This window comes from Lygodium microphyllum, chromosome 17, assembly GCF_053477565.2.
Source record: "Lygodium microphyllum isolate KBCC chromosome 17, Lygodium_microphyllum_v1.1.10, whole genome shotgun sequence".
Classification (NCBI taxonomy): Eukaryota; Viridiplantae; Streptophyta; class Polypodiopsida; order Schizaeales; family Lygodiaceae; genus Lygodium; species Lygodium microphyllum.
In genome coordinates, this window is record NC_141151.1 from 62251012 (window position 1) to 62275980 (window position 24969).

The 24969-nt window shown below is 45.4% G+C and overlaps 1 protein-coding gene across 1 annotated transcript in view; it reads right to left on the reverse strand.

Moving 5' to 3' along the window:
- Positions 1–239: 239 nt before the first annotated feature.
- Positions 240–24969, reverse strand: part of LOC148021960 (uncharacterized) — a 67868-nt gene continuing 43138 nt past the window's right edge. Inside the window, exons 2-4 of the mRNA XM_087696683.1 lie at positions 6712–6801; positions 1093–1189; positions 240–1006 (exon numbers count right to left, since the gene is read on the reverse strand). Coding sequence (XP_087552809.1) covers positions 868–1006; positions 1093–1189; positions 6712–6801 — 326 coding nt within the window. The 3' untranslated portion in view covers positions 240–867. The remainder of the gene's footprint in view (positions 1007–1092; positions 1190–6711; positions 6802–24969) is intronic.

Sequence of the window (24969 nt, forward strand, 5' to 3'; positions counted from 1 at the left end):
TAATTGCCAATGCTAACAAACCACATTAGATGCACCTCATTCGAACGATGACATATTCTCGCAAAGAGCACAAATTTCATTTTTGGAAATTTCCACATTGTAGCCAATTACTGGTTTACCCTTTGCTTTTGGTGAATTGAAAAAGGCAATAATATCAGCATATTTTCTTAAGGAAACAAAACGCATTAGAGAATGCACCTCGCTGAGATGATATTGCCCTTCTCATTTAAGGAAACATGTTAAGAGCATTAAGTAATCGACTGGCAGTTCAGCATCGGCATTTAGTGATTCAAATATGTTAAGAGCATTCAAGACAGAAGGCCAGCTTGCATGTCATGATATAGCATGAAAAGCTGCATGCTCTCATGAACTTGCATGGAAATTACCAAATTGAAACAATGAAAAGGAGGTGCCCTGGGAGCATGTTAGAGCTACAAGGTGCTGGATGAGGGCTTTGAGGCTTATGGCGGCACTTCCTTCTTACACTCTGTCAATTTGTCTATACAGTAAAAATGAAAAAGAGGAGCCTTAGGAAGCAGCTAGGGAGTTACAAGGTGGTGTGACAGGGCTTCCAGGGCTATGGTCCGCCGGTCACACATTGTGTCACTTTGTCTGTTACAATCAATCATTCTTAGATTTCTCAGTTAGGCAATACTACAGAATAGTGCCCAAGCTAAAGCTCTTGGTGAGAGGCTTTCAATGAACAGAAATGAGCTTCCAATTTTATCAAAGAAGTCCATAGGTTGGACAACTAACAGCTTGCACCTTTGAGAGGTTTTAAAATTAGTGATTTTACATCACAAAACAAAAAAATTGGTTGAATTATCAAGCTGCAAAACTGGAAAACAGATCCGCTTGTTTGACTGCCTAATCTGGAGATTTGTTTTCCTTCAAAGCTTCCATGAAACGTGCTCTTTCCTCTTCAGACATTGCAGATAAAGAACAATCACCGACACCCCAGTCAGCACCTCTTTCGCAATACTTGTTTTGTATCTCTTGTTTATGCCTGCACAGTGACAGTTGAACTTAAGTAGGATCTGTGAGGCATACAGGCATTCATGAATGATAACTCTAAAAGACACTGAACCTTACTTCTCTGAGTTTTCCTTGGACCTCTTCAACAGTTCTTGAAGCAAGGGAGAAGATTTAAACTTCGCATCATAGCCCTGGTACATTTTCCTATTTTCCTCTGCATTGACAGCCACGTCAAACAAGCCTATATGCATCAGTTTACAGCTTAGCTTGTCCAGTGAGCTTATCACACTCATCTAACATCTGAAATCTGCTGCTACAACAATCTAAGCTTGGCGGTAAAGAAGTGACTTAAAGAACAGATCAGAGCCCATAAGGTTTAGTTCACCAAATTATCAATCAATCAAACAGTTATGATGTCTGAATTAATATTGACTAGAGCTGAATTTACAAACCCTTGTGCTGATCATGAGGAACCTGCAGAATCTGTCAGAATATGTAACTATACATACACAATTCAGTGCAGTAAACAATATTTGCACATTACTTGGTTGCTGTCGAAGACCTTACGGCTTAACTAAGCAACAATAACCAATCTTTAAACAGGATATATTATAAGCTTGCGTGCTTAAGGGATCCTTTATACCTAAAACAATAAACTTGTTTCATTTGCTGAAAACCAAAATCATGTTACTAATCTATTTCAATAGACCTTTGTGTACAAGAACTCAGTTCAGTCACATAGAAAGAACCATCATTGCGGAGACTGGCATCAACAAGATACAGTCCGCGACCAGCCCAATTTTGTCTGCATTAGATCCTCTATTTACTTGACAGCAGCACCTTAAAAGTATCGATGAAAAATACACCAGCTGTCAGTGGGCATGACCATTATGGAGCTCAACACAATTTCTCAATGATCGCGACTACAATGAAGGTGAGGCAAGAAGCACCCCTCTAAAAGTGGTGGGGGCCTAACCTCAACTCTGGAAAGAAGCAGATCAAGGCTGCTCTGAGGTAACCCTTGGTGAGACAACAACTGCATTTTCCCATGTAGAGACATACTCAATAATTATCAGACTACCTGCTGAATTTTCTCCCAGTGCTAGTGGATGCCAATGTGTTTGCTTCTCAAATGGAAATCTAGCTTCCATCCCACAGCATGGCTCTCTGATTGTCAGTGTAGAGCATAGAGGGTTGCTACCGAGGATAGCCCAACTCATCCAAAAGCTGTCTCAGATACAAAATCTCAATTGGTACTGGACATCATTCACGAAGCACTAAGCTCCATGCCAACACGGGCACTCTGACTGTCAGTGTCAGTATACAGTATAGGAGGCTGCTACTGCTGATAGCCCAACTCATCCAAAACCTATCGTGGATACAAAATCTCAATTGTACCATCATATAACAAAGATGTAAGGAGGGACCCGGCCATCCATAAGAGGGAACGATCCTTCATGTATTTTGGGGGCTACAAGTGCCTGAGAAGCAGTCTCCTAGAGCCCCTTGACAAGTTCTACTTGGGAGATGGGGGCAGTTCATGGGATGAAGAGGTTGGACAGCTGGCAAGGACCATCCCTCCATCCTTCCCACCCTTCATGTCCCTACATCTGACTTCGATCCTCCCTCTTATTGGATCCTTGATTCAATCTAGGAGCATGGGGAGTTGAACAAAGAGATATGCAAGCATTGGACCAGAGATTGAGGTCAACAGTAAGAATGAGGTGGCATGGACCCTCGGAGAGTTGCACAGGATTTCCCAAAATGAGGCCTTAAGAAGTAGACAGCTCTGTTGAGAGGAGGGAAGAGTAATTGATAGGATCTACCAGCCATCCAATGGTTGCTAAAGGTCTCCCCAGGGGATCATATCCTTCAAACCTAGGGGCTCTCACCAACATTGAGGACGAGAGGATGGAGTTCTCCTTTTGTGAGGAGAGCAATACGACATAGCAAAGCAGTGAATGAGACAATGCACAAATTATAAATACAAAAAACAAAGTAAATGGGAACTGTTGCACCACCTCTAACCACACAAGAAATGTTCCGTCATAGCCAATGATAGGCCCAAAGTGAACCAAGATGATGTAGACCTCCATGTGATTTCGTGCTCCAACAAGTATGACCATTGTTGCCACCATGGAAAGCAACAAAAGGTCTCCCACCTTCAGTCTCTTTTGAGAAATGTGACACCATTTGACGTTGTTCCAACATGCTTGAGACTCCTTTCAGTATGCATTTTTATATAACTTGGATATGTGCAGTTTTATGGTTGTTCACACATTGGTTTCTTTCATTTGTGTTTGTTGAATGTAATTAAGCTTGAGTGCATGTCATCACTTTATTGTGCTTGAGATATTTGCAGGTCATTGCACTTGCTACTCATTTCCACCTAAGGTAATGTACAATTTATTTCCTTCTCTCCTTTCACTTCATTATGATCCAATCAGTGCTCTTGTACTGAGAGATTCATTCCTTGTTCTCACATTAGTAATTACTCACAGAGTTGTGCTTAGTGCTGTGGTGCTTACTAGTGCTCTACAAGAATGTTGGAGGAATCTCTAATTTCCACAACTATACGAGTGTAGCCACTCACCCTGCTTTTATAGACAAAAAGATGGGATGATCTATGAGAAGTCAGTGGAAATCCAAAGATACCACCCCCATGAATTGGGGCTTGGGATGCCCATGATTTACCACTTCCAATACTTTTCCTGTCTCCACAGCCTTCAAAGGCACGGAAAGGGGCCACCATGTGTAGGCAGTTCTTCCAAGTTAACCAGCCCAATACTATGGGAGCCCAGATCATGGCCTTTGAGACCAGTATGGGAGAGGGAAGACATGCCCATTTGTGGGGCACGGGCCAACTTGCCTAACTCATGAGTGCATGCCATCTGCTTAGATGCACCTGAAGTCACAATAGCTCCTGTGCCACATCATCACCATATCACCTATTACCCAAGTGAGCCTACCTTTGAATGAACGTTCCCTCAAGTGCTTGACCATTACCTTAATCAGGCATGTCACAGACTCGGACATCTCTTATGTTTACTGTTTAGCACAACCCACACTACTTTCATGTATAGGTATATTGACTCATGCCCACCAATGCCACAAGTCCACATAAGTCCCAACCTCCGATGCTTGCACATATGGTTGGTAGCATCACTATCTACTATCTAGGCATTAGAACAGTTGGATCTTTAGTAGGCATGGGTGATCAACAAATTAGCATGCCTATCCGTTTGAATACAACCTCCATCTCAACTACCTTTATAACCCCCTTTGGCTTCTTTGCTCCATCTTGTATCCCTTAGCCAAGGCCCTTCCCTAACACAATGACCAGGATAGGTTTGGTTGCAGATTTTGTTCCTCCTTGCTATAGCTGCAACCTTTCAAGACAGGCCCTCTCATTTCCAGAAGAATCTTCAAAACTGTGGAGGGTTACACTGTTAACATGAAAACAAAACTCAATTGAACTGAGACAAACATGACAGATGGAGTAGGTCCCATGAAGTTAGGCCAGCAGGTGAAGAACCAACTCATTATTAGCAAAATCCTTTCACATAGCCTTGATAATTTGGTGATTTGTACACAGGAAAACTTTCTCAAAGAAGATCAAGATCACCACCAACATTCAACTGTGTAACTGCACTCCTAAGCTAATAACACACATTGTATCCTTACTACATCACTTGCCCTTAAAGAGAAGGCCATGATATCACAAAGGTCTTGTGCCTACAAACTTGCATGATGAGCTGAGCTTTTGTACAACAGAAGAAATGCCAATACATGTGATTTCCAATTTTCCATTTCTGCTTGGCAATAGACTCTTGTACCAACTCACAATTAGTGATATCCTTCCACATGGCCTTGACGATTTGGCGATTTGTACACTGCAAAAATTTCTTAAAGAAGATCAGGATCACAAACAATGTTCAACCATGTAACTGCATCTCTAAGGTAAGTGCACACAAGGTATCCTTGCTACAATACTTGCCCTTAGAGAGAAGGCCATAATATCACAAACGTCTTGCATCTATGAACTTGCATGATGAGCTTTTGTACAACACAACAGGAGAAACACCAATACATGTGGATTTCTAATTTTCCATTTCTGTTTGGTAATAGGGCCTTGTAATACCTTTTCTTGCTTGTGACTATCTCCAAATACCCATTTATCTTTGATAGAGGTTCGATCTTGTGTTTCAAACATGCACAGTTGCCTTCTCCCAACTCAAATGTGTTGAGCAAAGTAATATACGACTGGGACCTAATGATCTTCTCAAGAACCTTCTCTGTTTTGTTGATGCAACTTGTCTAACAGAAATAATGCCTCCAGAAGCCAAATGCAGTTGTTTTAAGCTGCTCTTCCTCTGTGACTGTTCAACTCAGAGCTGTCTGTTGCTTTAAATCACCTCGCCATGAAAACAATGTTCCACTGCCTGCAATAACTGCTCAAAACTTAACTGCTTATGCCTTGTCTTGTGAAAATGCCCCTGTCTGCTGCTTCAACATGAAGAGACACAGGTTGCTTCTGCCTTGCCTGATGAAATGCAGCCTCATATTGCCTCAACTAGTAAAAGGCACAGCCTCGTTATTTCTGCACTGTAAACCACATCCGGGGCTGGCTCAACCTTGGAAAATGCACCATCCTCCTGCAACATCACCTTCCACGCTGCTACAGGTGAAGGTGCAGCAGCAGCCACCTAGTTTGCAGCTTCTGTTGGTCACTCACACATAGCAGCCAGCATCCTTCAGATGAGGGAAAACATAGTTAAATTTAGTTACTTTTCCCTCATCTGATGAGGGAAAACTTGAGCCCACAGCTGGCATGCACACTTGCTATGGTCAGTGGTCCACACTCTGAAGATTTGACCTTTGAAGAATCAGTTAGATGCTCCACAGTGCAAGTATCGATCCTTGAGGCAAGTTTCCTCAATATAGAGGTAATCAAGGCCAAATGAGAGCAATAAAGCTAAAGTTAAGTCCTAGGACTCACTCACTAATTGAAAGTGTCTTTGTTCATCCCTGCATCATTGATCCCTACCCAAGACTTTACTAGTTGCATCGAGCTACAGTTATGACACTAATGTCTAGACTTAAAGGATTATGCCATTACCTTCTACTGCTTAGCAGATTAGAATTCGAAAACAAAGTAACACAGTTGGCAGCTAGCCAGAAGCATCAACTCAACCTACCTACAAGGACCCAAAACTCTTAGAAGTCGCACACAGACCTCTTAATTCCAGCCAACCAAGCAGTCAACCCTTCCAGTTAACTTTCACCAGTTTATTTAGGCCATAGCTTCCAAATAACACTAAACAACCTAGCATCCTAGGAACCCCCTAATAACATTTCCCTTGAAAAACCGATTCTGAAAAAACAAAACGAAACAAAATAACGGCAGGATCAGATACTTATATTGAAGCTTGGTCATGAAGCTTCTCAACAAAAGCCCATGCCAACCAACATGGGAGACAAAACGTTTTTTAAAGACTGAAAAAAATATAAAATTATTTCTTAACAATGCTTAATTGCTTGAGTGCATAGAATGGGCCTTCCCATGCTAATCAAATATACGTATTTCCTAGTTTAGCCTCCCACATTGAATGCAGAAAGAAAATAAAAAACAAGTACCTAAATATGTATAATCCTACACTTTGACTGTGTCCTTACTTTCAACCTACAATCTCACCACTATAGAGGCTTGGCTCATTTGCCCAGTCCAAAATATACCTTGGATTTTTTTGAGGTTTTCTGGCTGTGGAAGGGAAGGAAACTCCAATGATTCAAGACCTGGTGAGCCTGACAAGAAACCAGCTTGAGCTGCAGAGCAGATGATAGATGTGAGTATGTGACATTATGGTCATTTTCTGTAGGAGTTATCTAATTTAAACATTTCAATAATGAAATCAGTGAACTTTTACATACAACATTTTGAGCTGAGCCATGAACCTTCAGATGGTTACCTCTGGCCACACAAGCTCTCCAAAGTAAACCATAAGGAGTATCATTGGCCCTTTATGTACACAGTTTGATTATGGCAAAACACAATCACCCATGGAATCATCATGTGAGTATGTGATATTACCTTGTTCTTCAGTCATTTTTTGTAGGAGTTGTCTAAAGTAGAAAAACATAGGGGGTGTATCACTGGCCCTTTTTGTACACATTTGATCAGTAGAGGAAGACCTTTTCACCAATATGCATGCTTGGTTGCACTGTGAGGAGCATCCAAGTGACTGTCTTTTAAAGTCTGTAAGTACCATCTAGGCATTTGTCTAGCCTCCTGATTATGTACATGCTCCTAATGAGCCTCAAGTTCAGCATCTTGCTGATATTCAGATCAGTCATACACCGAATTTCTGCATTGTTTTATGGAGCAGTTGGCGGAACATTTTGTTCATTTAATGAAGCTTTAGCTGTATCACCAAAAGAAATAGGCAGCAACCCTTTAAACACATCTTTTTTTTTGCAACCTGATATGTGTCAAAACCAGAGATAATTCTAAATTTTCATCAAAAATCACATCCCTACTAACAAAGAATTTCTTGGAAATAGGATCATACAATGTGTACCGTTTGCTCTCACTGCTGTACCCTACAAATATGCACTTGAAAACCTTGTTGTCCAACTTCTTTCTCAATACTTTAGGAATATGAGCATATGTAAAATACCCAAAAGTATGAAAGAGGCCAATTGAAGGTTTACAACTGTTCCAAGCCTCAAAAAGCGTGATATGTTGCAATGCCTTGGTAGGGCACCTGCTCAAAATGTGACAAGCACACATAACTGCTTCCATCCAAAAACCATGTGGTAGATTTTTAGCTTTCAGCATACATCTGGCCATCCCCATGAGTGACCACAACCTTCCAATTTTATGGCACAATCATAGATGTCTTGCATAAATGTATTAGGGTTACTATGAATGGATTAGGGTCTTCCGTACATAACATACATTTATCAAAAGCTCTAACTCTACCAAAAGTCCAAAACCCTAGCCCTAATTGTATAGTGCCATATAGTTTGATATGATGTATAGAACATGCATGTGTCATAAGAAGGCAAGGCACATGCATGATCACAACTCACTTATATCTTATGCAAAGATCAGCTAGTGGTAACACATGTTAATAAAATGTAAAGATGTGATGTGACATGTGTCACATGATAGCTACTAGTATAGTTGAAGAATTAATGGCATGTGTGCTATTAATCTTCTCATGGTGAGCTAGGGCAAGATGTGTTCTTGAAAGCTTACTGTGCCACCCCTGTGACAAAGTAAGAAAGCTGACCAAGGGCATGGCAAAACACAAACCCCATGGAATCATCAATGAGTTTGCAATCATATACTTTGTGTGTGTGTGTGTGTGTGCACAAGCTTTGTATGCTTGCTGGATTTATTTGAAATTGATGACTCGATCTGTAATATTTCTGTTGGAAAATATTACTAGCTGCGTGAGACTCATGAAAATGACAATGCCGGCATTGAAGGTACGGATGGTGCGATCTTTATGTTGTACACAACGTATCATGACCCTCCACTGGCAAAAATCGGGACCAAGGAAAAAAAACCCGCATAACCGCAGGTGAACTCCCTCTTGGGAGGAGGTCAAGAGGATAATTGATAGATTTATGGCAAATTTTTTTAATTACCTTCCCCTAGCCGAAGCATGGCTGAGGAAAGGGGATGGGCTGAGTTGGGAAGCTATGGAGGTGGAAGGGGGGATAGCCATGCAAGGCAACACGTGGGAGGGAGCCCTCACCCCCCCTCTTCCTATAATCACCCCCCCTCTTCCTATAAATACCCCCCCCCCCTCTAAGGGGTGAAGAAGGAGGGAAGCTCAGAAGGGTAGTGAGGCTGATAGTCGTGAGAAGAGGGAGGAAGGACGACTGTGGAAGACCAGGCGTGGAGGAGGAAGAAGCTGCCGTGTTGCTGCGCCGTGAGGAGTTGCCGCAGAAGAGCCGTGCTGCCATCATTTCGCCTCCTGCCCGCCAACAAGCCGTCATAAAAATCGTCGCCTCCTCTTCTACGTAGAGTGCTCACGGCTACAGAAGCTTCCAAGAAGCTTCTTGGGAAGCTTCTAAGGGGGCTCTCTAAGCCCTCTTTTCCAGTGCATTCTTACACAAGGGGTTTTACCCCCGCGAATTAAGCCCTTCCCCTTGCCTCCCCCGGGAATTAAGGCCTTTCCCCTTGCATCCCCCAAAATCCATTCTTACCCCGGGTTTTTTAAACCCCCTTCCCGTGGATTCACATAAAGCCATACTAGTCGGTTTTAAAACCCCCCTTTTCCCATTGAATCTCCTTAAGTCCACTTTATCGCCCCCCCCCCCCCCCCCCCCCCCCCCCCTCCCCCGGGTTTTCTTTAAAACCCTTTTCCATTGCAATTCCCACAAGCACATTTTACCCCCGGGTTTCCCTTAAATCCCCTTTCCATTGCGACTCCCATAAGTTCCTTTAGACTCTCAATAAGCCATCCCAGCTTTGAAGCAAAGGAGAAGTTTATAAATCCCCATTTCCGCAAAGCTATACAACCCTTTCTAGCCGGAATTTCAAGAGAAGAATCTCCCAAGCCTCCATTTCCGCAAGGCTTTTGCAAGAACCCACTCACGAATCCCTCTTTTCCGCAAGAAAGAAGGCCCAAGCTCCAAACCCTAAGGCCTTCCAAAGCCCAATTCCGCAAGACAGTGCTTCGGTCGAGGAAGCCGTACCGCAAAGGGAATTTCGCGTATAAGGGAGACGAGCCAAGACCATAAGATTGCGGCCAAGGCAAGAAGGTCGAATTCACGATGGCCCCTAAAAAGGCACAAGGCGCAACCGCTGCAGGAGGATCATCTCCTTACATTCATGTGGACATTTCACCGAACCCACAAGTCCAGGTTTTCTTCCTATTTTTGATTTACATTGAAATATTGCAATTATGCATGGTTAATTCACGGAAGTAAAATGCACTTTTGCGATTAAAATACATTGGCTATTTTAAAGGAAATAACTCACGATTGAAGAATCGGTCATTTGTATTTTTCAATGAAACGAACGTAAAAAAAGGAACATAAGATGTCTATGAATTCTTAGCAAGTTGTTTTTAAACATTGCAAAGTAACGAATCTAGATCAACTAATGACCATCATTACAAAGTCCAAATTATTGTAGTACACTTCGATTATGCATGGAAAGATTAAATCACATGTCGCATTATTAGACATCTCTTTCTTCGCAATGATTCATTAATGAAGATTGCTAACAACCGTAGGAATTTGCAAGGCATGGAAATGATTCTAGGGCTGCATGAAGTAGATTAAACTCTAGTCAATTGGCATAAACCTCAATCAACTATGTAAGTAGTTACAAAAGGTTGTGTAATGCTCATTCAACGTACGAATAATTCATTCAAAAATGAAGTTAGGAAAAGGCTGCATGGTTCGTTTTAACATAAACCCTAAAAGCTTAGCAGCATGAATCATGAATGCATCAATGGAAATTATGCCGGAACTTAACATACGCTTTGATCTTAACCAAAAAAGTTAAGGTTTGTAAATCTAATCATACGTGGGCAATGAATCGTGTGCTTACGAGAATGGTATTGTAATGCAACTAGCTTTTTTCCCCCTTTGATCAAGACAATATCTTTAGGAATAGACAAGTACATTGTTTTACTCTAAACACCTAAACCGCAAAGGACTCGCTTAAGAATGGTTAAATCGATGCAACATATCCCAAGTGCTAACTAGGGTTTAGCACGTTGAGGACGTGACCTAGTCGCTCTTATTGCCAAGTTGAAACTCTCATACCCTAAAGACATGCCCACATTCATGGAATGTAGGGACAATAGGATATACTTGCAAGAAACGATCTAGGGTTTCTATCCTAAGGATCGCTCGCTAAAAAGATGAAACTCGGTTTGAGATGGAACCCTAGGACTAACGATGTCGGCCTAGTGCAAATCAAGAACAGATTGGATATGAAGACACCCTAACCCTGTTTCTTATCTAATCATGATTCCGTGATTAGAAGACACCGTTCAATGGGTAAAATAGTCCCATGGATTAGATGCAGCACTTGTGCAACAAGTTGCTGAGTTGCATGATCTTGTGGTTTAATCACAAGAGAATGGCCAATTCCTCGGAATGAGATTGGCAGATTCTTGCGCAAGTTTATCTTACACGAGGATAAGTAGTCATCCTGATATAGCACATTTCTTGGGAAAAGTGGCCAAGATAAGGGGATTAGATATTTGCTTGGAAGCAAAGGACCAATCAATAATTTGGAGCAACATATTTTCTATTAATAGAACTTAAGGTATTGGTTAAGTTGGGTTAATAGGATACAGCCCTGACCCAAGGACACAAGGGTCAACAAACAATCCCTTGGGGAACTTGCCAAGTCGAAATTGATCCCAGATCGAATGCTGGATGCATTCGGAGAGAAGAATTCACTCCTTAGCAATTGGCCAAATAAACAACCACTGGAATTAATTGTGCTTGTAACAGTTTAGAAAGCATTGTTTGCATTGTTTGTTCAAGGAACTAAAGAATGGGAAAGATATTTAATGCTTCAGATTGAAGGCCTGAAGGAAGAGGCAACTTCAGTTACCCCCGACTGTCTGCATGACCCTAACCAAGGGGGTTGTTAGCCGCGCCGGGAAGGTGGACCGAACCCGCCGCGTGAGGTCTCTCCGTTGAGCGCTACTTAGAGCAGGAGGACGCTTGGATGCCAGGGGGAGCTCTGGCCGTAAATCCCTCGCCTTCCGTATGTGAGGTGAGAGGATCGAGGTGTAGCTCAGAGTGCAGTAGACAGTGAGAGAGAGTGAGACAGAGTGAAACACGACACCCAATACCAAATAGACTGAAAGAGTGTAGAATGAAAGTATAAAGTACAACCCTTAAACCTTAGGATTGTAGGGGGTGTTCACACCCGAACATAGTAAGTGCCCGTAAGTGTGTAACATAAGCACATAAGAAAATAAGACTATAAGTCTGAGGGAAAAACCTCTCCTACCGAGAGTAAAAAGTGTCCCAATGTCCTACTGATCATCAACACTCCCATATGAGCGTAGGCGTAAGTAAGACGTGAGTCAAATACCCAACAAACCCCCCTGGAGTGAAGAGTGATCAAGAGTACAAGGATCATCCGCCACCAAAGGATATCAAATTTAAAGCATCGCGAAATGCTTCAAATTTGTCATGAGGAAGAGCTTTGGTGAAGATGTCTGCCACATTACTGGTGGTAGGACAATAGACAAGGCTGATATCACCTGCATGTAGCCTCTCTCTGATAAAGTGATAATGGATCTCAATGTGTTTCGTGCGTGCATGAAACACTGGGTTCCGTGCCACTGCAATGGCACTCTGACTGTCAGTGAACAAAGGAGTAGGCTCCGTAACAGATACATCCAGATCAGCTAGCAAGCGTCTAAGCCATACGCATTCAACTGTGGTAGTGAAAGCTGCCTTGTATTCAGCTTCACATGACGATGTGGCAACAGTGGACTGTTTCTTGCTAAGCCAAGAAATGCAAGAAAAGCCAAGAAAGAAACAATTGCCACTAGTGGAGTGACGTAAATCATAATCACCAGCCCAATCAGAATCACTGTAAGCATGTAACTGTAGTGGTCCCCCCTTGGCATAAAGCAACCCAAGAGATCTAGTACCCTGCAAGTAACGAAAAACACGCTTGACAGCTTGCTAATATGACATACATGGCTGATGCATATACCTGCTCAAGGCTGAAACTGCAAACTGTATGTCCGGCCTAGTGTTGCATAGGTAGATAAGACATCCAACTGCTAGAGCATATGTATGTATATCAAACAAATCACTGTCATCATGTAATGACAGTTTTAGTCCAGGTTCCATGGGGGTACAAACTGGCTTGCAATCCTGTAAGCCAAACTTCTCAAGAAGCTGCCCAATATACCTTGACTGTGATAGCCCAATACCGTGAGTATCATGTATGAACTGGATGCCCAAGTAGTAATGCAAAATTCCCAAGTCAGACATGTCAAAAGTTTGCTGCAAATTTTGTTTGAATGCTGAAATCTGATCAGCATGTGTTCCAGTGAGCAAAAGGTCATCAACATAAAGACATATAATCAGCATAGATCCCCCTTCTTTACATAAGTAAAGGGTAGACTCTGATGAGCTGTTTAGAAACCCCTGACCAAGCAAGAAAGCATCTATTTTTGCATACCAAGCTCTAGGAGCTTGTTTCAAACCATATAGTGCCTTTTAGAGCTTGCAAACCAAATGTTCTGAGCCTTCAACTGCAAAACCAATGGGCTGCTGTACATAAACTTCCTCTTGAAGTTCACCATGTAAAAATGCAGTCTTGATATCCAGCTGATGCATTGTCCAACCATAATGTGCAGCCAAAGCAATCATAGACCTGATGGTCGTCATACGGGAAGTAGGAGCAAATGTCTCCTCATAGTCAATGCCCTTTTTCTGTGCGTAGCCTTTAGCTACAAGCCGTGCCTTGTATTTATCAATGGATCCATCTGCTTTCCTTTTTAGTTTGTAGACCCATTTCGTTCCAATGGCTTTCTTCCCAAATGGCAAAGACACCAAATCCCAAGTTTGATTCTTAGTGATAGAATCTAATTCAGCTTGCATTGCTGCCATCCAATGCACACTGTGTTGTGCATTCTCAAAACATTCAGGCTCTTCATTATCAAAAGTACTTGCTGCCATAACAAACTCCATGGTATGTGCCGAATCATGCAAACGAGTTTGCCTTCTAGTACGACCAGCCATGGGTGCATCCAAATGACTATCTTGCATAGTCTGCAAACACCATCTAGGTATCTGTCTAGCTTCCTAATTGTGTGCAAGCTCTTGCTGAATTTCAGTTTCAACATTATGCTGAATATTCCGATCAGCCAATGGCTGAATTTTTGCACTTTCCATAGGAGCAGCTGGCTGAACATTAGGTTCATTTTCTGAAGCTCCAACTGAATCACCAAAAGTAATGGGCAGCAGCCCTTCAAAAACATCACGGGCAGCCTGATATGTGTCCAAACCAGCCAAGGATAATTCTGATTTTTCATCAAAAACAACATCCCTGCTGACAAAAACCTTCTTTGTAATTGGATCATAGAGTCTGTAGCCTTTGCTCTCACTGCTATATCCCTTAAAATGCACTTAACAGCCTTGTTGTCCAACTTTTTTCTAAGTACTTATGGAATATGGGCATAGGCAAGACACCCAAAGGTACGGAAGTGGCCAACAGAAGGTTTACGGCTGTTCCAAGCCTCAAAAGGTGTGATGGTCTTCAAGGCTTTGGTAGGGCATCTGTTCAAAATATGGCAAGCACACATGACTGCTTCCATCCAAAAACTATGAGGCAAGCTCTTTGCCTTCAGCATACATCTGGCCATCTCCATGAGTGACCGATTCTTCCTCTCTGCTACCCCATTCTGCTGTGGAGTATAGGCAGTAGTGTATTGAAGGACTATGATTTTCAACAAGTGCACTGAAAGCCAAAAATGCATCATACACTTCTGACTTCTTTTTCAAACAGTAGACCCAGCAAAAACATGTAAAGTCGTCAATGAATGTCACAAAATAGTAACAAACGCCCAATGACATTGTTTGCATAGGCCCACAAACATCTGAATGCACCAACTGCAATCTAGTTGTTGCTTTGAAAGCAACATCACGAGGAAATGAGAAACGATGCATTTTTCCCAAAATGCATCCCTCGCATAAGTGCTCAGGAGGTCTCTCCAAGAGAGGTAAGCCATCCAGCATCTGAGTACGCTGCAAAAGCATCAAGCTGCCAAAGTTTACATGCCCCAAACGAGCATGCCATAACTCCGCCTGTATCATAGCAGGAGTAAGAGTGGATGTCAAGTATGCCGACTGATCTACTGAAAGAGCATCCAACTCATATAAACCATGACACAAAGATCTTGTCAAGACCAAAGTCATGCGTTCTTTATCTCTAACCATGCAACGGTCATCATCAAATGTGACCTGCAAACCACAACGTGCCAAAGAAGAAATAGATAGCAAATTCTTCTTGATCCCAGGCACAAATAAAGCATCCTGCAGGCGGAGAATAGAGCCATCAATGGCTGTGAGCTGAATCTCCCCAATACCACGAATAGGGTATGATGCATTATTGGCACACTGTACAGATTTCCCAACGGGAGGTGCACTAACTGAAGCAAACAAATCTCTGCGAGATGTAATATGCCTAGAAGCACCACTGTCAAAGAACCAAGTGTCAGCATCTTCTGTAGAGCTAAGTGCTCTATCAGCCCAAGAGATGTCATAACTGCAAGTGTAAAAACAATAGTCCCTGTCTACAACAAAGGACACAGACTCACTAGCAGTGGAAGTAGTAGAAACAAACATTCCTGACTCCTTCTTCTTCTCTTTGGCAATGCGCTTCCTGCACTCAGTTATATAGTGACCTGGCTTCTTACAATAATGACATTTTCCCTTTTTAGCTTGCGTGCCCCCTTGTGTCTGATTCTGTGATGTGTCAGAAATACCAGAACTCTATGGAGCATTTTTTACCTTGCTGTTTTTGCCTTTCTGTCTTGCCACAAAAGCCTGCTCAGAGACTATAGCATCCACACCACTATTTTTCCTTGTTTGCTCGTCCTCTAGAAGCAAACTAACCAGCTGAATAAAAGTGAGTGGCTGCACGACAATCCTCATGGTGAGGTTCAAGGCAGTATGAAAAGACAAGTACGAAGGAGGTAAGGAATTCAAGGTGGTGGATATCAACTGTGCATCCGAAAAGTACTCATCTACATTCATAAGTTGTTCCCGCAAGTCATGAATCTTATTCAAGTGATCCTGCATAGAATCACCTTCATTCATCTTCAAAGTCTCTAACTCTTTCTTCAAGAAAGAGATTCGAGTCTCATTTTTTCCTGCAAACATATGCTCCAAAGTCAGCCATGCATCTCGTAAAGAAGATGCTAAACGAATGTGAGGGGATGATGGACCGCTGAACTGCCAAAGCAATCAACGACAAAGCCTGTGTATCTCGTGTATCCCAAGCTTTTTGAGCTACAGTTCTTGGAGAAGGTGGCTAAGGTGGAGCGGGCTGAGGTCCCCGTTGTCCACGTCCCCCTTGAGGAGGAGTAGCGGGAGCTACAACTCCCGGTCTAGTTTCCTCTCCACTGACATAATCCCATAAATCCTTAGCCACTAATACATTCTTCATCATGAATGACCATAGCGAATAATTGTTTCCATCCAATCTGTCTTCCTTGGATACATAGATAAATACATCACCTCCCTGATTTGCCATGATGACAAATTTCCAAAGACAAATGAGCAATGTCAAAGCAGTAAGGGCTGGAAATCTGCAAATTTCCAGAAATTGCAGCAAGCAAACTTCTACAATTAATGTGCAAGGGTGTACTCTATCAAGAACTGTCTTTAATGCACGCTTCCCAAGGTGCAAACAATGCTCAGCAACACTGTAATGTCAAAATCCCCAAAAATTCTGTCACAAATACCCCAAAATGTGCATTTAATGTGTCTCTGTCACAGACACAAGCACGTGTCCCAATGCAGAAAACTGATCCTGCTGCTGCAGAACTCCTGTGTTGAAATAAAAAAATGCAAAATGTTACCTCTGCAGAATGATTGCAGCTGACTGATGACGGGCATGGATCCCGAGGGAATGTCTGCGCACAGGAACAGGCTGGCAAACAGAGGCCCACGCGTCAGCTGGTTGCTGAAACAGGGACGGATCTGCGCAGTCGGTAGCTGGTGGTGGGCTTCTGCAGGTACAGGAGGCGGCGTCTACGGACAGGTGGTGCACGCAGGCCAGTGGCGCGCGCAGTCAGGACTGGCGCACGCTGACACGTGGCGCGCACGCAGACAGGTGGCAGCTGGGCAGAGGAGGCGGCGCCTGCAGACCTGGCGGCGGGAGCTGGCGGCTGGAGGGACAGAAGGTACTGTCGGGGGCGGCAGACTGCAGACAGGTGGCTGAGCTCGGAGCTGAGCTCTGATACCAAATGTGTGAGGTGAGAGGATCGAGGTGCAGCTGAGAGTGCAGTAGACAATGAGAGAGAGCGAGACAGAGTGAAGCACGACACCCAATACCAAATAGACTGAAAGAATGTAGAATGAAAGTACAAAGTACAACCCTTAAACCTTAGGGTTGTAGGGGGTGTTCACACCCGAACACAGTAAGTGCCCGTAAGTGTGTAACATAAGCACATAAGAAAATAAGACTATAAGTCTGGGGAAAAAACCTCTCCGACCGAGAGTAAAAAGTGCCCCAGTGTCCTACTGATCACCGACACTCCCATATGAGCGTAGGCGTAAGTGAGGCGTGAGTCAAATACCCAACATTCCGGGCCCTGCACAAGAGGCCAACATGACTCGAGATTGGATCTCGAGGCCCGCATACTAGTCTACGGGTGGAATCTTAGATTAGTAATCACTGTGGATTACTGGATAGCCTTCGAGCGGATTATGGATAAGCCTACGGGCTGGACTTTATAATTGTATTCCAAGGATAATGTGGGAGCTTTCGCTCAACCGCCAAGACCCACGGACCGCTTATTGTTTCAGGCGTTCCAAGCAAGCTCTAATGGCTCTCTCTCACCTAGCCGACGCGCCGTCGATCCTACGGGTGTAGTGAGCTTACCTTAGCACCAATATGAGTTGCCTCCTCTCTTCCACACACCAGTAGCTCCACGATCCTAGATGCTAGCTCAAGCATCCTCAAGCCTCCTCCACCTCCTAGCTGCACGCGCAAGAAGAGAGAAGGGGAGAGAAGAAGAAGAAGAGGAGATGGTGAAGAGCTTTACCCTCTTGATCCCTCACTCTCACACACACTCACTCCCTCACACTCTCACACTCCCTCTCTCAAGAGCACACACAAGCAAGAAGGTGAGAAGGAGAGAAGAAGAAGAAGACTCCTTTTGTCACACACCAAAGAATGATCTCTTATTCACTTTTTGAACTTTATATATACAAACCCTAAAATCCCATGGACACCCATCCCTTTTTTACATGACCGGTCATTGTGGCAAGGTCCTTTTTCCATTTTCCTCTTTTAGCGCCGTGTCTCTAGCCTACACCCATCTAATATTTTATAATGGGCACAGGAGGCAGCCTGGCGCTCTTTTACAAATATTTTTCGAGTTTTTTTAGGCACCTTTTCTTTTATGATTGCGCTTTTTGCCCCGGTCCATCTTTAGGGGCCACTTGCGTGCCTTTGCTCTTTTTCTTCATCTTCCTTTGCTTCTTTTCCATTTTTCGCCATCTTGGCTTCGCCATCTTGACTTGGGGTTAACATTACCCCCCTCCTAGACGGGTGCCAGTCCCATGGCACTTTTGGCGTGGATGTAAGGTTAAGGGCCACATGTAGACTCAGGGGTTTGTGGAAACTCAAGAACGATGGTCATCGGAGCAGCTCAGTGGATTGCATGGGTGAACGAGGGCCTCCGAAGTTGGTGGTTGGGCGGAAATAGTGTACCTGAGGAAGAAGGTGCGGTGCTCTACCTAGAGGGGGCTGCTGTCGTCAGCGTATTGGTGCGGTGTGCTCGTGCTAGTGAAATGGGGAAGTGGGTCTGCGGACCCGGGTGATGTCCCACACTTGAGGACCCCATTTGTGCCAAGGGGGTGTGGTGCTAGTGGCTTAGGGTGACAGGTCGAACCATAGGGGAGTGTTACTTCCCTAGGTGTGTCCTGCCGTTGATATACCCTAAGCGTGACGTGGGGGCTCAAAAAGGGCTAGGGGGTTAGGAGTGGAGCCAACCGACCGAGATCACTGGACACGCCTAACTTAAGGACCCCTAGGTGCAGTTTTTTTTTTTTGCCACATTGCGGGATAGTATTACAAAAAGAGCAAGACAGCCAAGGCTAGCTCTTGTCATCAGAATGAGGGGGGGAGGGCGGGCGGATGGATTTGCGTAAAAATTGATGGCTCTGCATGTACCCTTTCAGGTTCATGCGGACATGGAGAGAGATGGTGGATAGGAAGGGGTGGTTGCACCTAGTGAATTGGCTGTCGCTCATATCCTCTAGAAGCGTTAGGCAAAATGAAGGTAGAAGGCTAGCCCGCATCATTAAGCGGGTCATGGCACAACTATCGATAGCGTTAGGATCAAAAAAGAGGGGAGGCAAGCCACTTTCTTGCAGTGCCGGATCTTGCTTAAGTAGGAGTTTAAGGAGCCTAAGGTAATTACAGGTGGTTATGAATGCGGGATCTAGGCAAGAGGAGAACTCCGCAAGAAAACGCGTCATGGAGGCGGGCAGGCTTCCTAGATCAAAAAGTAGAGCGTTTTCAAAGGAAGTGGCGTTGGCATTGTAGATAACGGGGAAGTCGTGCCTCCCATGGAGGGTGGCGACAAAATCCACACCTACCCTATGGGGATACACCATAAACGTGGGGTCGTTCCGCTCGTGGGGTAGGGTGTTACAAAAAGCCATCCAGGCGAGCATGTTGGTATTATATATTCGCCTCCTCCAGAGGGGTTGGCAGTCGTAGCCCCTCACCGTGTGTGGCACCTCGTATATCTTGTCTTGCCAGAACTCGGCCTCTTCCGTGCCCCACAAGGTGGGGGTTCTTGCTTTGTCCTCCAACCATCTTTGGCCTAGTCGGCTGCCAGCCGCTATCACCTCCTTCATCGCCTTGATCGACAGGACCCTTCTCAAACTATCAGGCATAAGAAAACTGAAGGAGAAAGGGTCCTTTTCCAGTTCTTGCCGTTCCCAGACCACCAGTTCTGCATGGAATTGCATAGGTAGGTCTTCGGGGCATGGTGGGAGGGGAACGGATGGCTGCACGACGGGCTTGGTCTGCAACCGTTTTCTAGCCTCTTCCACCAGCTTTTTCCACCGCTCTTTAAGGATGGCCTGTCTGTCCAGGGGCGGGGCGGGGCGGGTTGTTGCTAATCTTGTTCGTGCGGTGAGGGGGGCTCCGGGATTACATCTTCTCTGAATCTGTTCATGTCAATTCTGAATTCGACTTCCACCCCCTGTCAGTTTTCTTGTAGTGTTCTTTCCTCAAAGCCGAGGGCATTTGTCTCCTGGGGGGTTAGGCCGGCCAGTAGTAGATACTTCCGCTGCTCCTCTAGGCCCAGCCTTACCTCTGCAGGTTGGGGTGGCATCGTCAACCCCGCGTGCAGAGCTCTGCGTGCGATGCTTAATTTCTTCTTTACCACCTCCAACGGCTCCGTTCTCTCTGGTTGAGTTGTATCCAGCAACGTATTGAGGAAGGCTTGTTGTTGGGCGGTGAAGGCTGTCTGGATGGCGCCCGCTTTGCTTTCTGCCAAGATTTTTTCCTTCTCCACCAAGGCGAGGCGCCACGCCAGAGCCTTCACCCGCGCCTCGTTCTACATGGCCCATTCCTTCGCCCTTTTGCTCATTCCTTCCATGCTCTCCCCCTGCTTTTGAGCTAGGGTTACGAGCTTCTGCTCTTGGGCCCTGAGCTCTCTGCTCAAGTTGTCTTGTTCTGTCTTCCCGAGACGTAGCTGATCGGAGATAGACTCGATCTTCTTTCGTTGCTGTTCCCTCTCTTGGCTCCTCTCCTCTTCCTTGGTGTTCAATTCCCCCATCATCTACTCAATGGTAGCGGTCTTTGACTCCAGTTCTTGATATTTTGGCTCCAGTTCCTTAAATTGCATCAGGAGGAGTTTGTACTCCCGCTGCATCTGCACGAGTTCCTGGTTCTCGTCCTCCAGCTGCTGCTTGTAACTCTCTTCCTTGTTTTCTTTGGCCTTCAACTCTTGCTTAAGTTCAAAGATTTGGCGTTGTTGCATGGCGATGATGCGGGTTTTTTCCAATTGGAAAGCTGCCATTGACTCTTTTTCTGCCATCAACTCAGCCACAGCCGTCCTTTTCTCCTCCTTCGCCCTCTCCAATTGGGAGAGCAGCTCAGCGACGTATTCGTCGTAATCGACTGGCGGCGTCATTATTGTGTGGGTGGGGGTGAGGGTGGTTGAGGCCTCCATGCGCGGGCGCTTTTGATCCTACCTTGATTCAGCATCTACGGCTGGCCTTTTTGGTCTTGTGGTCATCGCCTCCGTGCTTTTCCCTTGGGTCATTTCCTTACTGATGAAATATTGCATCCAGGCCACCAGGTTGGACACTTCCAAGCTGGTAGGGATGCTAGGGGTGGGCGTAGTGGGTTCAGCGGGGGGCGCCATGAGGGTGGGGATGGGATGTAGGGGTGCTTTGTCTTTTCCTTCTGGAGCGGCGGGGGGCGCGGGTTCTGGGGCCTGCATGCTGAAGCTAGGCCTCTCTTCCCTGGGCTGATTCCAAGCTTCTGGGTCATCTGCCCTGCACTGCTGCTCAATTGACCGGCGGGTTGCTTCTGCCAGGTCGTCCTCCTTCTTTCTTCTTAACTCCTCGTCCTTCTCCGCGACTCATCTTTTCCTTTCCTCCTCGGCCTTTTTGCATTCTCCCTCTAGTTTTTGTTTTTTCCTCCTAATCTTCTTTTCTTTTCCTTTCAGCTTCCCGCTTGGACGCCTTTTTATCCTGCCTTACTTGTTCCGTTGTCTCTTCTTCTTCCTTTCTCTCTCCTCTGCCTCCTTGAGGGATTGTCATTTCGCTTTCTTCAAGTCCTCCCTCTCCTTTCTACGGCCTTCATCCTATTTCTTCTTCTTCTGCGCTGCTTTTTTCTTAGTCTCCTTAACCTGCTTTTTGCTCTTTTGCTCTTCCCCTTCTTCCTCTGTCTCCGTCCTATCGCTAGACCTGTCTTGGTATTGATGGGGCGGTGATCGGTTGGGTGTTTCTCCCTCCCCCTCTTCTGCTTCCTTTACGGCCCCTTGGATAAGCGTCGTTAAAATGCCCCCATATGCGATGAATGAGGCTTTGGAGGAAGCCCTTTTTCTTTCTGCGGCCTTCGGCATCGGTGATTCTCCTCTTGCTGGCAGGCTTCCTAATGCTAGAGCTCGGGCTGCCTGATCGATAGTTTTGCACACACCTGTTCCAGTCGACTTCGTGCAGGGTTTGGGCCGCTACATTTTCTAAGAATGGTACGCTGATCCTGTGCATCAGCGCGTTATAGCACTGCCTGGAGAAAAGTGCATGTACGAGCTTCGCTTGTAGCCTGGTTTCTGCGCTGGGGATGTCTTGGATACTGATGCCATCGTTCATCAGCACCTCCTTCTTCCTCATCCCCAGCATGGCATACACGTCCCTCTTTTGCTTCTTCTTAACCTTCGATTCCAGCCCCAGTGCCTTCTCCACTAAGGCCGAGGTTAAATGGACCAGCACCTGCTTAGCATTTTGTCCTCTCCCCACTGTGGCAGTGCCGCACTCTCCGTCGAGATTGTAGGTCCTGAGGAATTCCACACAGCTCGTGTGCTCAGGTTCTCGTGAGAAACTTTCCAGGTACTTTTTAAGGTTGCAACTTTCCACGATGCTCCTGGCCGCCTCTTCTTTGGCCACTAATTCTTCCAAAATGTGGATAGTTCGGAATTTCAGCTGATTATAGGCGCGGTTCTCCAGGTTGATGTTGTACCGCGTTCTCTCTTCCTCTGTGAAGGGGAGTCGGTGAACTCGGTCCTGCTGTGACATCTTTTGTTCCTGTCATAACCATAAGTTTCGTTAGTGCTCACGTCATAGTAATCACTAAAACTTTATGCTTCTGAATGAACTCGTTAAGGTCTAGTGCAGGTTCGCTTTTCAGACTTTGACTTTTTGCTTTTTAATTCAAAGTTTTTGTGTCCTCCTTCCTACCCCATCCATTTTCCACAATGTATGTCTACATACTTCATGGCTTGATTTGCTTTATTACTTCTGATCTAATTCACCTTACCCCTTCCCCTTTTAGTATGAGAAGAATTCTTCCTAGGATGAGGTTAGAAGGTGTAGGTCTTTCGGCATGGTCGGCTACTTGTGAAGGAGCCAGGTATAGAAATTGGGATTATACTCCAAATGGGCTTCACGGTCTAGGGCGGAGGGTTTAATCCCCACTTGAGTGATGTATGTGAGAACATCAGTTAGAAAGTCGCCCAAGTTGACTCGACTAGCGATGTGTAACTCTTCTTCAATCAACAGGCGGTCAAGGTAGGGGTGTCCCTTGATGTGGTCTTCTATAGGACGGCCTCGCAGCATGGTTAACACTCGATATGATGTCAGCGCGACGTATGTGGGGTCGTACTTTGCCGTTTTGATAGCGCATCGCTGCTCGGCGTTGGTCATTACTCGGCATCCTTCGACTTCCCATTGCAGTCTAAGATCATACCAATGCCTTAAGAACTGGGATTTCGTCTCAGCCAGTTTTGACAACTCTGCCACTTCTCGGTCAGTGATGGCAGAGGTGGTTCGCTGATCATACAACATGATGAGGCGTTGTTTGATTGCCTGCTCTTTTGAGATCTCACCGCTGAGCATCTTAGCAGCGGAGGTAGGGGCTTTTGCAAATGCAAATTCAAACGTTTCCCAAGAACAAGGCATCGTTTGAACTTCGACTGCGAAGGATTCATCCAATAGGCCTAAATCGAGGCGATCGTAGCTCAGAGCTAGCAACACAAAAGTAGCGTCCAGTCATTTAATGCAATCCACCACATCATCCCCTGTTTCCTCAACTAAATCAGGTGCTAGTGAGAGAAAGAATTTCCTCTCGTATGAGGGCCTAAGGCTTGCGGGTGGTTGGGGTTTGGTAGGACTTGAGCCTTTGACTACGGAGAGTTGCTGTGGTAGGACTTCAAGAGCTTGCGATTGGGTCGCTGGGACAGAAGCTAGGTTAGCAGCGGCCTCGCGTGATGGCCTATTGCTTTCAGGATGGAGTTGGAAACCCGGATCATTTCCTGCTTGTAATGATCCTCGAGCTAGCGGTTATTGATTGGTTTGACAGGCTTGGGTGATTCACGTTGGTTTGCGCGTGGATGGACTCGATGGTTGCGGATCGGGGAAGCTCTGCGGCTCGTGGTTTCGAGGTCTTACGGTTTTCGGGATAATCGAGCTTAAGGTTGGCGTGCGAGTGGTGCCTCTGGCCACGTGGGCCTTAGGTATCCATAGCCAAGCATTGCCCTCATAGTAGCCTTGTGTGCGCAAGAGAGCCTTGGGGACCCATCTCTAACTGATTACACGTCTATTCCTGTGGCTGCATTTGGGCCTCCTAGGTTTAGAGTTTCTGGTCTTCTGAGGGTAGAAGCGTCGACTCCTAGGCGGCTATTGCAGTTGTTTAGGCACCCATTGGAGGCGGGATTGTGGGGCCTTAGCTTGGGCTGGTATGGGTTGCGGGCGATGGGACTCGGGGAGTGGCGGCCGCATTCCACCCCCTCCTTAGAATTACCTACGGGTGTTTCTATCAGTGGCTGGGTGGCCTGGGATGAGGTCGCGCAGCCCTTGCTGAAAGCTATAACAATGCGAACGTTGCCTATTACTACGTAGATGCGCTGCGATGCATAATCGACATTGCAGTGGGTCTGCTTTTTGAAGGTATGCCCCAGCAGTGACTCTGTGCCTGCATTTTTAGCATTTGGCAGTACATAGAAAAACATTGGAACAGTCTCAGACTCGATAGAAACGGCAGCCTTGCACTTGGCGAGTAGTACATAGGAATGAGCCTATATGGGCTTAATTTTGCAGTGGTGGGTTGAAGTTGTGGTGGCTGGCCAAGTTGAGTCCAATGATCGTAGGTCAGGACGTTGAAGTCTGCTCCCTCATCGATCAAGGCGGGGAAAGCACATGTTTGTTTAGCCGTGACTGTGATACGAAGGTATGCGGGTTCCACGGCTTCCTTGTCCTCGTCGTCGATTTCAGTGATTGTGGCTACTCGGACCTTGACAGGCGGTTCTAACATCGGTGGTTCATGCAAAGGATGCGTAGGAGGGTAGTACTTCTTGACACGGCTGCCATTGAAGAAGCCTATTCCTTCACCGTTTAGAGTCTCGAGTTCGACATTGCCTGTTCGGCTGATTGCACGAACCTTGAATGGTCCAAGACCTCTAAATTTCATCTTTTGCTTATGGCCTTTAACTGAGTAGAGGAGCACTAAGTCACCCTCTTCGAACTCGCGCTGCTTGACGTGCTTGTCAAACCAGCTCTTGCGTCGGGCTT